The sequence below is a fragment of the Clinocottus analis genome, unplaced genomic scaffold (genome assembly GCF_023055335.1).
Source record: "Clinocottus analis isolate CAN_PGR_092001 unplaced genomic scaffold, fCliAna1.0.p SCAF_21, whole genome shotgun sequence".
NCBI lineage: Eukaryota > Metazoa > Chordata > Actinopteri > Perciformes > Cottidae > Clinocottus > Clinocottus analis.
This window is the reverse complement of record NW_027175943.1, coordinates 6,222,940-6,236,078: the sequence shown is the minus strand read 5'-3', so window position 1 is coordinate 6,236,078 and position 13,139 is coordinate 6,222,940. Positions and strand designations below refer to the sequence as shown.

Here is a 13,139-nt window from a genome sequence, read left to right as displayed (position 1 = left end):
GAGGTAGACGAGCCTCATGACGCAACGGGTTTACTCAATCCGGCTTGAAGTTGTGAGGGACAGGATACTACTTGCAGGGTGTCCCACGTTTCCTATGACCAAAACCTGGCTGCGGACTCGGAAACTCACTGATATAACGTGACAGGCACACAGACCCTCTTCCGACTTCTGGAGACGAGCTCCTCCGGACAACCAGGGACCAGCGGGTGCGAACTTCCATGATGGCATACTTTATGTTACTTTTTCTACCTTGTGTCTTCAGTACACGGGCGGTAAGTTTGAACCTTTTTTTTTAAATCCATTTTTTATCCCAGCAAGAATACGTGCAATAACTTTTATCTTCCCTGATTTCAGCGGATATTGGTCCCGTCGTATGACAGACTCACCTCCAAAGAGCCGTTCAGGGAGGGTCGGAGAGGTAAGTTTTAACTTGATTTAGGGGAGAAAAGAGGGAGGGAGGTGCACGTTGAGCGTGATGTATTTCCAGCTGAAGTAACAGAGAAAGTTACTGGTGCAACATGAAACGACAACATGTGTTAAATCTGTGAGATATTTAACATCTGTTAAATATCACACTGTGTTTGTTTGCTTTTTTTTTCATTTTCTATGTGAATTTTCACGTTTGTATGTTGGCTGGTGTGTTTATGTTATTGCACTTCGTTGTATCTGTTGTATATGGTCTCTTTTGAGGAAGGGGCTCGTGGATTCGGTGTCCTCACATCAGAGCTATGTACAAAGTCAAAGGAGCCTTTGTGTGTGAGGTGCAGGGGGAAACCGCATCTCACACACACAATGTAATTCAGACAGTTTCTGATTTCACTCTTTTGTGTGTTGCCCAACTGTGTTCTTTGTAAATCACTAACAAGCTGTTTTTTCTGCTCTGCTGGCAGTTCTTACTACAACAAACAAAGAATGTAAATTCCCATTTCGTCAGGGTGGAAGGATTCATCATCACTGCCTCACCATCCTCTCCTCAAGGCCATGGTGAGTCCGCATTAGCCAGTCTGCTGTTTTGGTTACACAAACAACCACTAATGGGCATGCAATCACACGAAGTTACCACACGCTCGACTCATGCAAAGAGGCATCGCAACACTACTACAGGTAGAAGTGCTGCGTCATCACATTTGGTGACATTCAGACAGCTCATAAGCTACACACCTTGTCTACGTCGCTCACACACACACACACAGACAGACCGCAGGTGTTACGTCACGGCCGTTTGTATGAATGACTTGTCCTCAAGTTGGGATGACCTCAAAATGATCAAACCACAGGTATTTCCCATAATGCAATGCGGTAAAGGCATCTATTTGCTCAAAGGCACTTTGATGCTGTGTGTAGTCGAAGGGATTTATGCTAATGTTTTATTTAACGAGGTAAGGAGCTTAATTGCTTAAATAAATTGCTCATCGCTGAATCGTTGGTGGTTTCATAATGATTTGTGTGCCCCAACTAGAATATTGTACAATTATGTTATTATAACCAGAAGATATTAAAGGTGACTTAAGGTAGACTGTAGAAAATCCATCTTTAGCTGTGACAACGGCTGTAGTTTATAAGATATTAGATACAGTTCATCCTCAAGGTAGATAAACAGCCGTCGCAGTTAAACCATCATGTTGCATTTTGAGTTGCTTCAGATTGTAACGTAGTAACAAAATCATCCTTTTTTATTGGATTTTTTATTTTGGAGCAACTTGCTGAAGGGCTTTCCAGTCATCATTCCTTGGAATTGAGGCGAGAAGGGAGGGAGCCAGCAGCAAGTTGGAGCAACGTGAATGCAATTATATATGTCCCAACATCCGTGGTCCACCTACACATGAAGTTAACACAATGTGACTGTGCGTGTTTGTGTGATGTGCTCATGAGCTAGGGATAGTTTTGTCGTTATGTTCTGCAGCTGCAGCGAGCACGAGCCGTCCAGCTGGAGTGACTTTGATTAAAGTTGTGGATGATTGACAGAGTTAGTGAAGGTTGTTGGTCAGGTTTCAGAAAGATTTCCTTTTTTTTTTTCTCAGAATAAAACTGGCATCAGAAAGTGCTGCATTTATAAGCAGCTTGTTCGTACTTGTAGGCTTGAAATTAGTCATTTCTTCTGTTATAAGTAGTTTTATGTCACAGTGAAAACATTTTCAGAAAAATCAATTATCTAATAATTGTATATAAATACTCAGATAGGGAAGTCTGTTTTTTCCTGCAAAAATCCTGAAGCAAGACTAAAAGTCGAGCCCGGCGAGGGTATAAAAAAACTTTAATATCTGCACATTACCTGGTGATGTTTAACAGGTAAAACATCACACATCCCGAGGTGTTAAAGGGAAAGATGTCACAGAATAAACAATATTGTGAAATCTCTGACAGTTTATAATGTGGTCATATTGGCCATACATACTTCTATTTAACCGTATATACTCATCTACGCTGCATATACTCTGCAGTTTTGCGCCTTCTTAATTGTTTCATTTTCTTTGTATGTATATGTCGGTTTCCTCTGCTGTAGGTGCTCCCTCACAAGTAATTTTGACCGGGACCGGCAGTGGGGCTTCTGTGCACCAGAGAAGACTCAGCCAGGCGGTTAGTTCACTGACCCTTCGTGCATTTAACCAATCAGTCCATCGGGGTACTGTACTGGTCATCCTGTAACTGTTTTCTTTGTGGATTTGCGTTTCAGTCTTTGTCAACACGTCACGCAGGGTCACAGATCCATGTCAGGTGAACCCGTGTCAGAACGGAGGCGTCTGCACGCTGATCGCACAGAGACACGGGTTTGAGTGCTCCTGTCCCGAAGGCTTCACTGGGAGAGTCTGTGAGCAGAGTGGGTACAATCGATGAGTATTGCTATTGTTTTATGAATGACAAGTGTAATATCACTGTTTTGTGTCATGCGTATCCTCCATATAATCTTGTAAGCAAGTTGTTTGTTTGGGTTTTGTCAGATTCTCTCTTCAATCATTATTTCATAACATTGTGCACATTCGGCTGCCAATCACATGACGGCCGCCGAAGTCTGTGCCTGGAAAAACTAACAAACTCGATCGTCAGCCTCAGGATGTTGAAAGGAAACTTATGCGAACAGGGATAGGATTTCTTTCAGTTTATTTTTAATTCTTCAACTTGGAAATTTGCCAGATTTCTACATGGATGTCCAATCGGCTTTGATGGTAAATATAGTGGACTGGACATGCCTCAGTGTGCGCTCCGTAGCCTCAGACTGCATCCAGCGCCGTCATTTGAGGTGACAGTGACGGAGGTAATGGGAGGAAGAACTACAGTTTCATCTCGGATTTCGAGTCTCCGCCTTCGAATAGCCAGGAAGTCTCAGCCAGCAGGAGAAAATCAGCTTTCTTGGTCAATTTAAAAGACACTGAGGAATGTATTGCTTCATTTGACTACATTCACCATCAACACTGATTGGACAGCCACATAAAAGATGGCAGATACCGAGTTGCTCCATGGGCAGCACAGTGCTCCTTTAAGGCTGAGGATGGCTTTAATGCAGGGGTCAAATGTAATGTATTTGACAATAAAAGTTTAGTTTAGTTCAGATTGTAAGTGATGTTATGTCAAAAAACAAAGAAAAAAACCTGCATATGTTACTTTAAAAAGTCTTAAATGGGACAAGCTTTGCAGTATAATTAAGTTACATGGGTAATATTTAAATGATGTCTTCTCTTGATTTTAAACCTTTTTCAGCCAAACATGATTTCCAAGATCAAGAATGAAATTTCACGCTCTACTTCCTCTCTGAGAAGTCTGTTCTGAGTCAATTGCAAAAGAGATTTCACTCATTCAAAATCATTTAACGCGCTCCCGATGCAACAAAAGCAACGACAAAATAAAAAAAAAAAGTGTCACTTGGAAAGAATCTGGCACAGCTCAGCCATCAAACCTCCATTGAGCTCTTCAGTCTGCTCTCACATTTCAACCTCATGCCTTTTTATGTGTTGTGTCGGCTTTTCAGAGAAGTGCTATGAAAGCGTACACCTGCGCCATTATGACATCGGAGAGTCTTGGGGACGAATTCACCTCCGTAATGTGGAACAGTGCACGTGTGTGGCAGGGGAAATCGAGTGTGAAAGAGTTCGCTACACAGGTACGAGGTGCTTTCAGCCGCTGTTCTGCTTCAATTGTGTCTTCGTGGTCCGCTTTTGTTGAGGTGATTGAGAGCGAAACACAACAAGGGGACGCATCTACAATAACTTAAACAATATGTTCTTCCACAACCTGATTATTGGTTAAGTGTACTTTCTTTACCCTGCATGTGGTTTCTAAGAATTTGCTGAATTTGCAGCAGACACTGCGTTTTTTAATACTTAACGTCATGTAAAATGCTGACCGTCAATGTAGATTAGCTCTCTAGGGAAAAAGACGTCTGATGGTTTTTTTTTTTTCGTACTTATCAAGCCTCACACGATACAAGTGTCAGATCTCCTCCCAGCCCGGAGACATGCTTTTTCTCTTTGATCACAGCTCCATAGTTACACGACTAACATTGCAATGGAAGAAAAGACAGATTATATGACTCACCGTGACTCAGGAATGGTGTTTTAAGACACACCCCATGGGCCCGTGAGGTGCTTTTATCTCGATGTGGGGGGGGATGTTCATGGGCATTTAACAGATTCCCTGGCATGAAAGAGAAAGGCAGCGAGGGAGTTTCATCCTCGCTGAGACGAAACCTGTTTCTCATTTTTGCCGTGATGGCCGAGGCTTATCTCACTCTCGACAGTGTGGGAAATAAATCTGTTCTTAAACAGAGTTCGTACGGTCATGAAAACCCTGGAAAAGTCATGTCATTTTAAAACGGTTATTTACAGGCCCGGAAATGTCACTGGGAAAAATACAATCCCAAAAGTTTTGGAAAAGTCATGGAAATTTGTGATCTTCATCTGTTCATGTCGTTCATTTAGCTGAGTTTGTTCAGAGTATATGTATGAATGTTTATTCTCTATAAATGATATTTTCTTTGTGTCATTTAAGGCATACTGTCTGCTTTAGAACTCTCATTGGTAGTTTGAATACTACATTTTATCAGTTTTTCATGTATACACATGCAGCTTGAAGCTAAACGCAGCTGAATGCCCGTTGACTTTACAATGACATTTGACTTTTCACTTCGCACTTGATCAATTTTGAACTAATTTGTTCTCTAGGGGACAAATTCAACCCCTAAAACGCTTGTGTTTGAGCTCTTTAGATGATCCCAATGCAGACGCAGCGATGCTATTCTCCGGCATTAAAGCTTAAACGCATACTCTGGATCAGTTATACTATTTGTACATTAAGAGCCCAGGACCAGTTTGCACTGTACCTTTTGTGCAATTGGTGAAGTATCAGTGGAGAGATTGATTTTGTTTAACCTTAATGGATTTTCTTGCCACAGCATGCTGAAGATGCAACTTTGACAAAAATGTTTGGCATTGACACGTTTGACTCATTTGCCTCTGGAGTTGGTAGAGACCAAAAGCAGAGCTGAATTAAAGTGAACATCATCAGGTGGCCAGAAACACAACTTCAGACTTCACCGCCGGCCAGCAGCCATATATAACATGTGAATGTGGTGTCCACAACTCGTTTCTTATACATATACATGAGCTTTAAACGCTTCACGTGGCTTATTGTGGAACTATTCAGTGTGTACGGCATTGGGATGTGACCTGGCGTCCTCTCTGTGTCCAGTGTGCCAATCCAACCCGTGTCAGAATGACGGAACGTGTCGACTCATCACGGCCACGGGCAAAGAGGTGTGCAACTGCAGGCGCAGCTACAGAGGGCCGTACTGCAGCATCGGTGAGTAAAAAGCAGGACTGGCGTGTTGTTCGTCACGTGTGCCGTCCCGTGTGTTTGTCGTGCATGGCCGGTACGTGACAATGGTTTTGATGAAGAGAAGACCTGGGCGAGCAACTGTTCGGAAAGCAGACGGAGAGTTTATTTTTCAGGACCTCACATCTGGATATTGTCTCGAAGGACGTTCACATTAACATATCTGTGTTCTGCAGAATGGAGACGTGCTTGAGATAATTGCGTTTTGTCTGTCTTTTCCGCCCGCGTGTGTGTGTGTGTGTGTCTGTGTGCGCGCAGAGCCGGAGACAGAGTGCTACGACAGCAGGGGCACAGATTACAGAGGGCTGGCGGGCACCACGGTGTCCGGCGCCCGGTGCGTGGCGTGGAACTCCGACCTGCTGTATGACGAGCTCCACGTGGGCACGGTGGTGGCCCCGCCCCTCAGGGGCCTCGGGGAACACGCCTACTGCAGGTGTGTGTGTGTGTCGAGACGTGCCGCTAGTTCTGCTAGCGAGCGACGTGACGGACGGAGGCTACCTCCCGTTTGAGTAGATCTTCTGCCGATGCTGTGGTTGCTACCGTAGGAAGCGGGCTTATCTGAAAGGCCAGGTTTCTTTTCAAGCTGCAATATCCAACTTTATTTTTTTTACCCCCGAGCTAGCGAAGCCACCTGCTGGGCCTCGCCCTTATCTGTGAGGTTCACGTGGCAACCCTCGTGGCTCATGTTGATGAGCCCTTGGAGGAAGTCTACTCAGAGGCAACCGTAAAACCACCAGGAGCATTAAAGGAGCACATGGTGAATCCAGCCTGTGTTTAAATAAAAAAATGATTTATTCCACATTCGCTCCTCTTCCATTTCTTGCCACGGCTACACAGCAGCCATATGGCACGCTCACAGCAAATGGCATGCGCCCCAAAAGGTCCCAAACATCAAAGAAAAAGTCCATTTCAAGCAAACATTGGGATTTAGGCACGAACACACACACGTTGTGTCGACGGGAAAGTTTCATATTGCAGCTCAGGGAAACTTACTTCCTGATTGTTCCAACTGAATCATTCTCATCCTCCACATTCAAACGTGATGGAGGCCCTGTAAGAAGCCATTTAGCTGTGTTGTCACACGATGCAGCCACACCTACACACACTCTGTCGCTGTGTTTCTGTGTGTGTGTGTAGAAACCCAGACAAGGACAAGATGCCGTGGTGCTACACACTAAATGACGGCGCCATCTCCTGGGAGTACTGCGACGTCCCCTCCTGTGTGATGCCCGTGTGTGAGTAAACGGGGCGCAGGAAAGGGATTTTGTCGTCTTTTGTGGTTTTGGAGTTAAGTTTTTATGACTGAACGGGTGTATTGATGCACATTGATGCGCCTCGTGTTGGTAAAGAAGGATATATATTAGCTTGGCCAGATATAGCAGCTTGATTTTGCCTTTGTCGGTAGTTAAAAAAAATATTGCTGTAACTCTGTTCTTTCCATTCATTGATGGCCTTGGTTATTGTTGGCCTTATTGTGAAGGTAAGTCAAAGCTAAAACATTTTTTTGTCCCCCTCATGTATCTCACCAAGGATTGCTTATTCATGCCGTTGTCCTTATTTATTATCAACCCTCTATTTGAACATCATGAACGTATCATTATGAGCAATGGAAAGCGATAACTTCTCACGAAGGCCACCCGCCGCATCGTTCAATATCATCCCCTCTCGCTGCTTGACACGTTGCGTGACACGTTCAGGGCCGAACTCACGAAGAGCTCAACCACGACTTTCAATCAGAAATCCAGCGTGTGCAATAAAGACAGACGCGCAGTCACGCTGCTCCGCAAAGTGGAATTCAGCCAATTTTTGTGTGGTTTTTGGCAGAGCTCTTTTTTAATAAACGTGGGCTCGATGAGATAAAGGGGGAACAAGGCATGACTCACCCTGAATCAACATGTCACGTCAGGTGCAGCCAACTGTTTATGTAATGAGTGGGATTTGGCGCAGTTAACCGTCTGTCATGGTGCCAGGGGTGTGCACAGGATCTGCAGCGCCCTCCTCAACCACGATTTATGGCAGGAGGCTGCTCCGTTATACGCTCACGTTATCCGCCTAAAGAACAGCTTTTCTGTGCTTCTTGCAGGGGAGAATGAGCCAGCGGCAAACGCCAAAATATTCAGAAGCGCTATTCTAGGGAGGGCGCTCGCAAAATATTCTAGCCGTTAGACCGGTTTGTTGTAGTTGTAGTTCTTGTTCTCGTTGTGGCAATCATGCCACTACGTCTGAAATAATCCTGCACTTTTTTGTTTTCTCCACTCAGCGTCCTCCCGAAGGATTATGCCGTTTAATGTCCTGCCCGGCGTTAAAGAACCCAAGCCCTCCGTGCCCAGCAAGAAGAACGTGTGCGGCAGAAAGCACAAGAAGAGGTTATCGATAGCCAGGGGGAGGATTATAGGCGGGAACTCAGCCCTGCCAGGTACTCACCCCTGGATGGCAGCCATCTACATCGGGCAGTCGGACTTCTGCGCCGGCACCCTGGTCTCCTCTTGCTGGATCGTCTCCGCGGCTCATTGCTTCTTCCGCAAGTACGTCACGGACGCGCTGCATCTGCAATGGAAGCTCGTGTTTGTATTGGTGTCGCAGCAGAAAAACGTTTGGGACGCTTTGTGTCCTTGGGAGCCATTTTCAGCCCGTGTTGAAAAGACTGAAAGTGCTCAGTTTGAGTCCGCAACGTGAGAAACATCATCGTTCAGAATACATTGGGAGATCCGAGGGGAGCAGTGTTTTGACTGTTTTCCGACCTTTGCAGCCGAACGAGAGGTCACGGCTTCGCGATCGTCCTATATTTAGACGTCCAGTTCGAGGAAAGCCTAAAACCATCTCACGGACAGATGCTGTTTACATGCGAGTGCGTGCATTTCCCATTTTATGTCCGGCTAACAGGCTTCTGTTGTCTTTGCTCAAGTTCAAAGATCTGATGCTAAATCATGACATAATTGAAGTGGACACCGATATTATTACAGTACGTTGCATGAGCAAAGTAGTTGAACAGTTGTTTTTTATTTCAGGGCTTTTGAAAAGGATCCAGAACATGATATCTGCAAGGCTTTCTTTTACACGTGCCATCACTGCTAAAGTGATTCAGGATGAGCTGATAGTGATTTGATTGAACTAATAAAAGTCCACAATGTTCCTCACACAACACAGTACAGACATGCAGAGCATAATGAACAACATGCAGGAGATTTAGTTATTATTAGTCTTGGGTCCTAAAGTGTTAATATTTGTCCCGAGGGAAAGCCAAGAGATCATTAAATCACTTTGAAATGGGGAGGGTTCATCCTCTGGGGAGCATCCATGTACCAGATACATTAAATGGAGATCTGCTCATTATATTTTCATATTTATGGTGCAATCATTGCCAGTTTATGGCCCATCAATGTTGGTGGTAAAAGAGAGGTGGCATCCCGCGATTCACCGTCTGGGGATCAAAGTTCAGGGAAATTCAGCCGGTGGTTTTTTTCAGGGTGACTTGGCCCTGGACGACGATGTTGGAAAGGCGGACGAACACGAGTGTTAGGCTGACAGTTGTGTGTCTTCCCTCAGCCCCTTGAAGTCTCAGCTTCGAGTGGTGCTCGGCCAGCAGCATTTCAACGTCACCGGTCCCAACACCAGGACATTTGGAGTGGAGAAGTACATCTTTCCAAAGCAGTTCTCAGTGTTTAATCCAACACTACATGACATTGGTAAGCATTAAGTGGACACACACACACACACACACACACACTAGTGACTCACGTAAACTAGAAGACCTCCTGCCTCCCATTCAGAAACACACAAACTCACTGAAGACCCTGTGAAGTCTGCGTGCACAGCTGTGCGTCACTAAGCAGCTGTGCTCCCCCGCACAAACACACACATTCTTACACACACACACACACACACACGCACATTGACGGTTGGGGTGTGGCGCTTTCGTTGGCCAACGGAGTCTCCAAGTCTACCACTTGTGTCATCGCGTTCGCGACGCTCCGGGTCGTGCTGTGGTAACGCTGTGTGTCTGTTCGGCAGTCCTGATCAAGCTGGCGAAGCAGGACGGGCGCTGCGCGAGGAGAACCCCGTTCATCAGACCCATCTGTCTCCCAGACCGAAGCGTGACGTTCCCCGATGACTACTGCTGTACTATCAGCGGCTGGGGACACATACACGAGAGTGAGTGATGAGGAAACCCTGGCAGTGTCACCGTGATGACACCCGTCGAGATATTCAGCGGAGCGGACGTTGGCAATGAATGGCGTTCTCGTTTTTTAAACTGCCAGATCAAAGCAGAGCCGGAGTGCACTTTAGCAAAATGTTGTTGTTTTTTATTGTCGATGTGCTTACTGCACGCAAATCCGTCACAGCAACTGTGTGTGAAGTTCTTCCAAGGTTCTTCAATCTTCTTTCTTCAACAAATGCATTTAGTGAATTGGGAGGTACCATTGAAACCTGAGCGCTTGGGAATATCTTGACTAGTAAAGACTTAAGTAATGTGTAAATCAGTTCCTAGAGAACGTCCGTGACGCGCAACTAATCAGGAACAATTATCTATGTATTGCTTAAGGTTCAGAGCTCGAGCTCCCATTAAGACCGCTGTGGTTGTACCCTTCTGCGAAATATCTGAGCAACCTGGAGGAGAATGTACCATTAGACCTGCATCATGGGAAATGACATGGAAACACAATTCTCTTGTGGAGCTGCAATTTCTTAGAAATATGAATAATAGTTTGGATTCGTTAATCCTAAAAGCCCTTCAGTAAACCTTTAATCAGACAATAGGGTGGAGCTACGCTGGTAATTTATGCGTTTTTTTTCACAAAACTTAATTAACTAATAACGCTTGAGAGTGAGGGAGACTGAGAGGGAGATTAAGCTCAGTCGGTTCACGCCCACACAGTCATGCGAGCGTAGAGGTCTAATTAGGCGGCATACATTTAAAAGATCTATGCGGGTGAGCTGCGGGTGTATTGTCTGCAACGTGTCGGCAAAAGAATTAATTAACAACGAACTGAAAAATCTAAAAATAATAGTAATCACTTAGGCTGTTGTTGAAGCCCTGTTCATATTCACACGGTTCCACTTTTGTGTCATTGCTGTATTTCGACAGAGGCCAAGGGTTACTCGAGTCTGCAGGAGGCCGGCGTGAGGCTGATCCCTCATGAGGCTTGTAGGAAGCCAGATGTCTACGGCAACTATGTGACCGACGACATGATTTGTGCGGGACTCAACTGTGTCGACGCCTGCCAGGTAGGAAAGACCTTTTTCAGTCGGACAACATTTTGAGCCGGGCAGTCGGTGGCAGAAACGCGCAGCTGCTGTCTGCAGCGCTCCCACTCGATGGACCAATTTATCTGTCCACCCTGAAAGACATCATTCCCTCGATGTATCCTGAAGGGGTCCAGGCTGCTATCATGTGGGTCAGGAGACCGCTTGTCCAACAGTGGAAGTTAGCTCATGCACCATGAATCATGTCATAATCTGCTGGCCAGGGCACCATATGATTGGATAGAAATGTATTGTTTGAAATAGGAAAAATGTCTTTGTCCGGTCCTTTCTTGTGAACACAATATCTCTGGTACGCCTGGAGGGAATCGTTCAAATTTGGCACAAACGCCCACCTGGACTCCAGGATGAACTGTTTGGATTTAGATGGTCAGAGGTCACAGTGACCTCACAAAACCACGTTTGTGTGCTAATTATGACAATTTCACACAAACTAGTGAATGTCTTAGTCCTTTATTTTGAGTTGTGTACATATAGTCCTTTACTTAGATGTGTCTTCTATGTCTTCTAATCCTATGTCCTTCAAAAAATACGCAACCAATTTACTCACTTTGTCACACAAACATGGGGAAACAGGGAATAAGGGCTAACAAAGAGCCGGTGCAACCGCCTGTTTTTTTTTCCTCTTATTGCTCTGAAGTATGAAACTAAACTGTTCTGGAAAATATAGACCCTCTCCCCCCCTCCTCCCGCCTCCCTTGGGTGTGAATATCAGAAAGTTGAGTCAAGGAATCAGACTAATGGAACAACACTAAAGATGGCAGCCGGGATTCCCCCCGAGAGAAGTGCCAGAGGGAAGTAGGCGAGGGTCTGTCTGCAGCGTCAGACGCCTCAACCTGCCGTGTGTAGTAGATTTCAGTTCCTTCCTCTTGAATTAAATGTCACAGTTATCAGTTTGCCTCTCGGGTAGAGTGCAATTTTCAGGAATGAATTAGGTTTAAAGTGCGTGACTCAGCTGTTTATGCGACTCCGCTTTGATCCGTGCATGCGTGTTTATGTGTGTGAACTGTATCCATTTATGTGTTTTCCCCGTGCAGGGCGACTCCGGGGGCCCCTTGGCTTGTGCGAGGGATGACGTCAGCTTCCTGTATGGGATCGTCAGCTGGGGAGACGGCTGCGGCCGCACGAAAAAACCTGGTGTTTACACTAACGTGGTGAACTATATCGATTGGATCAATTCAGTGATCAGACGCAAACCCAAGGCTTCATGAATGGACGATACCTGGACATTTGCTTTAATATATGAGATATTGTACTATAATGTATTCAAAGTTTTTTTTATTTGTAATGCTCGCGGAAGTTTATAGGTTGTCTTTTTTTCTAACTGTGAAACCTTTTGTGACTGAATAAACCTTTACTGACTTGACGAAGCTTTGAGTGAATGAATCGGTACACATCTGGACAGTTTTTCACCATTTTCTTTCGAGAAAGAGCATTTTGTGGCATTGTCCAAAGCCGGCCGAGTATATAGAAAATATCATTTAACATTAAAAAAAAAAAAACGTGTGTGAAAACGTCACTTCTTGAGCTTCAGCTTATTTTCTTCTTTCCAGTACTTCAACTTACTTAATGCTGGCTATACATATTCATGGGTTTAATTTTAAGATGAAAACACATAATAGAACATATTGGCAAAAAGCACACTTAAATCTTCACCAGAGATCATGACCTTTATGCTGTTAAACATCCGCACACTACCTACACACACTTGAAGGGCCTCTTCCCCTATTTTCAATTTGTATTTAACTCCCTTTCTGGAATAACTTGCACAGCTGTGTGTGTGTGTGCGTGTGTGTGTGTGTGTGTGTGTGTGTGTGTGTGTGTGTGTGTGTGTGTGTGTGTGTAGGATAGTTCTTAAACCAGAGTGCAGAGAGGGTCCCACACTGTCAGAAGTACTTATGAAAGGTGGTATTTGTGGTATGAGCGCCATGTGGTTCTTTCCTCCAGTAGTAGCAGGTGGCGTCACGCAGCCCAGGTGGCAGCAGCATGGTGGCAGCAGCATGGTGGGCTGGCTGCTGCGCATACGGACACTGGCCCCGTGCCATTTTACA

The 13,139-nt window shown here is 45.1% G+C and overlaps 1 protein-coding gene across 1 annotated transcript; it reads left to right on the top strand.

The window, feature by feature from the left end:
• The first annotated feature begins 178 nt into the window (after positions 1–178).
• Positions 179–12,308, top strand: LOC137792370 (hepatocyte growth factor activator). Its single transcript, XM_068588028.1, has 14 exons — positions 179–272; positions 355–418; positions 891–984; positions 2,504–2,577; positions 2,675–2,818; positions 3,965–4,096; positions 5,683–5,793; positions 6,085–6,259; positions 6,964–7,061; positions 8,087–8,351; positions 9,373–9,512; positions 9,838–9,978; positions 10,913–11,052; positions 12,126–12,308. The coding sequence occupies exons 1-14, from the start codon at positions 219–221 to the stop codon at positions 12,297–12,299; spliced, it is 1,806 nt and encodes a 601-aa protein (XP_068444129.1). The 5' UTR covers positions 179–218; the 3' UTR covers positions 12,300–12,308.
• The last annotated feature ends 831 nt before the right edge of the window (positions 12,309–13,139 follow it).

Bases quoted from the DNA above. Each gene is read 5' to 3' on its own strand.
- LOC137792370 (XM_068588028.1), top strand. From the start codon at position 219: ATGATGGCATACTTTATGTTACTTTTTCTACCTTGTGTCTTCAGTACA. The intron at 8,352-9,372 runs GTACGTCACGGA...GTCTTCCCTCAG, and splicing joins GCTCATTGCTTCTTCCGCAA to CCCCTTGAAGTCTCAGCTTC. The intron at 11,053-12,125 runs GTAGGAAAGACC...TTCCCCGTGCAG, and splicing joins ACTGTGTCGACGCCTGCCAG to GGCGACTCCGGGGGCCCCTT.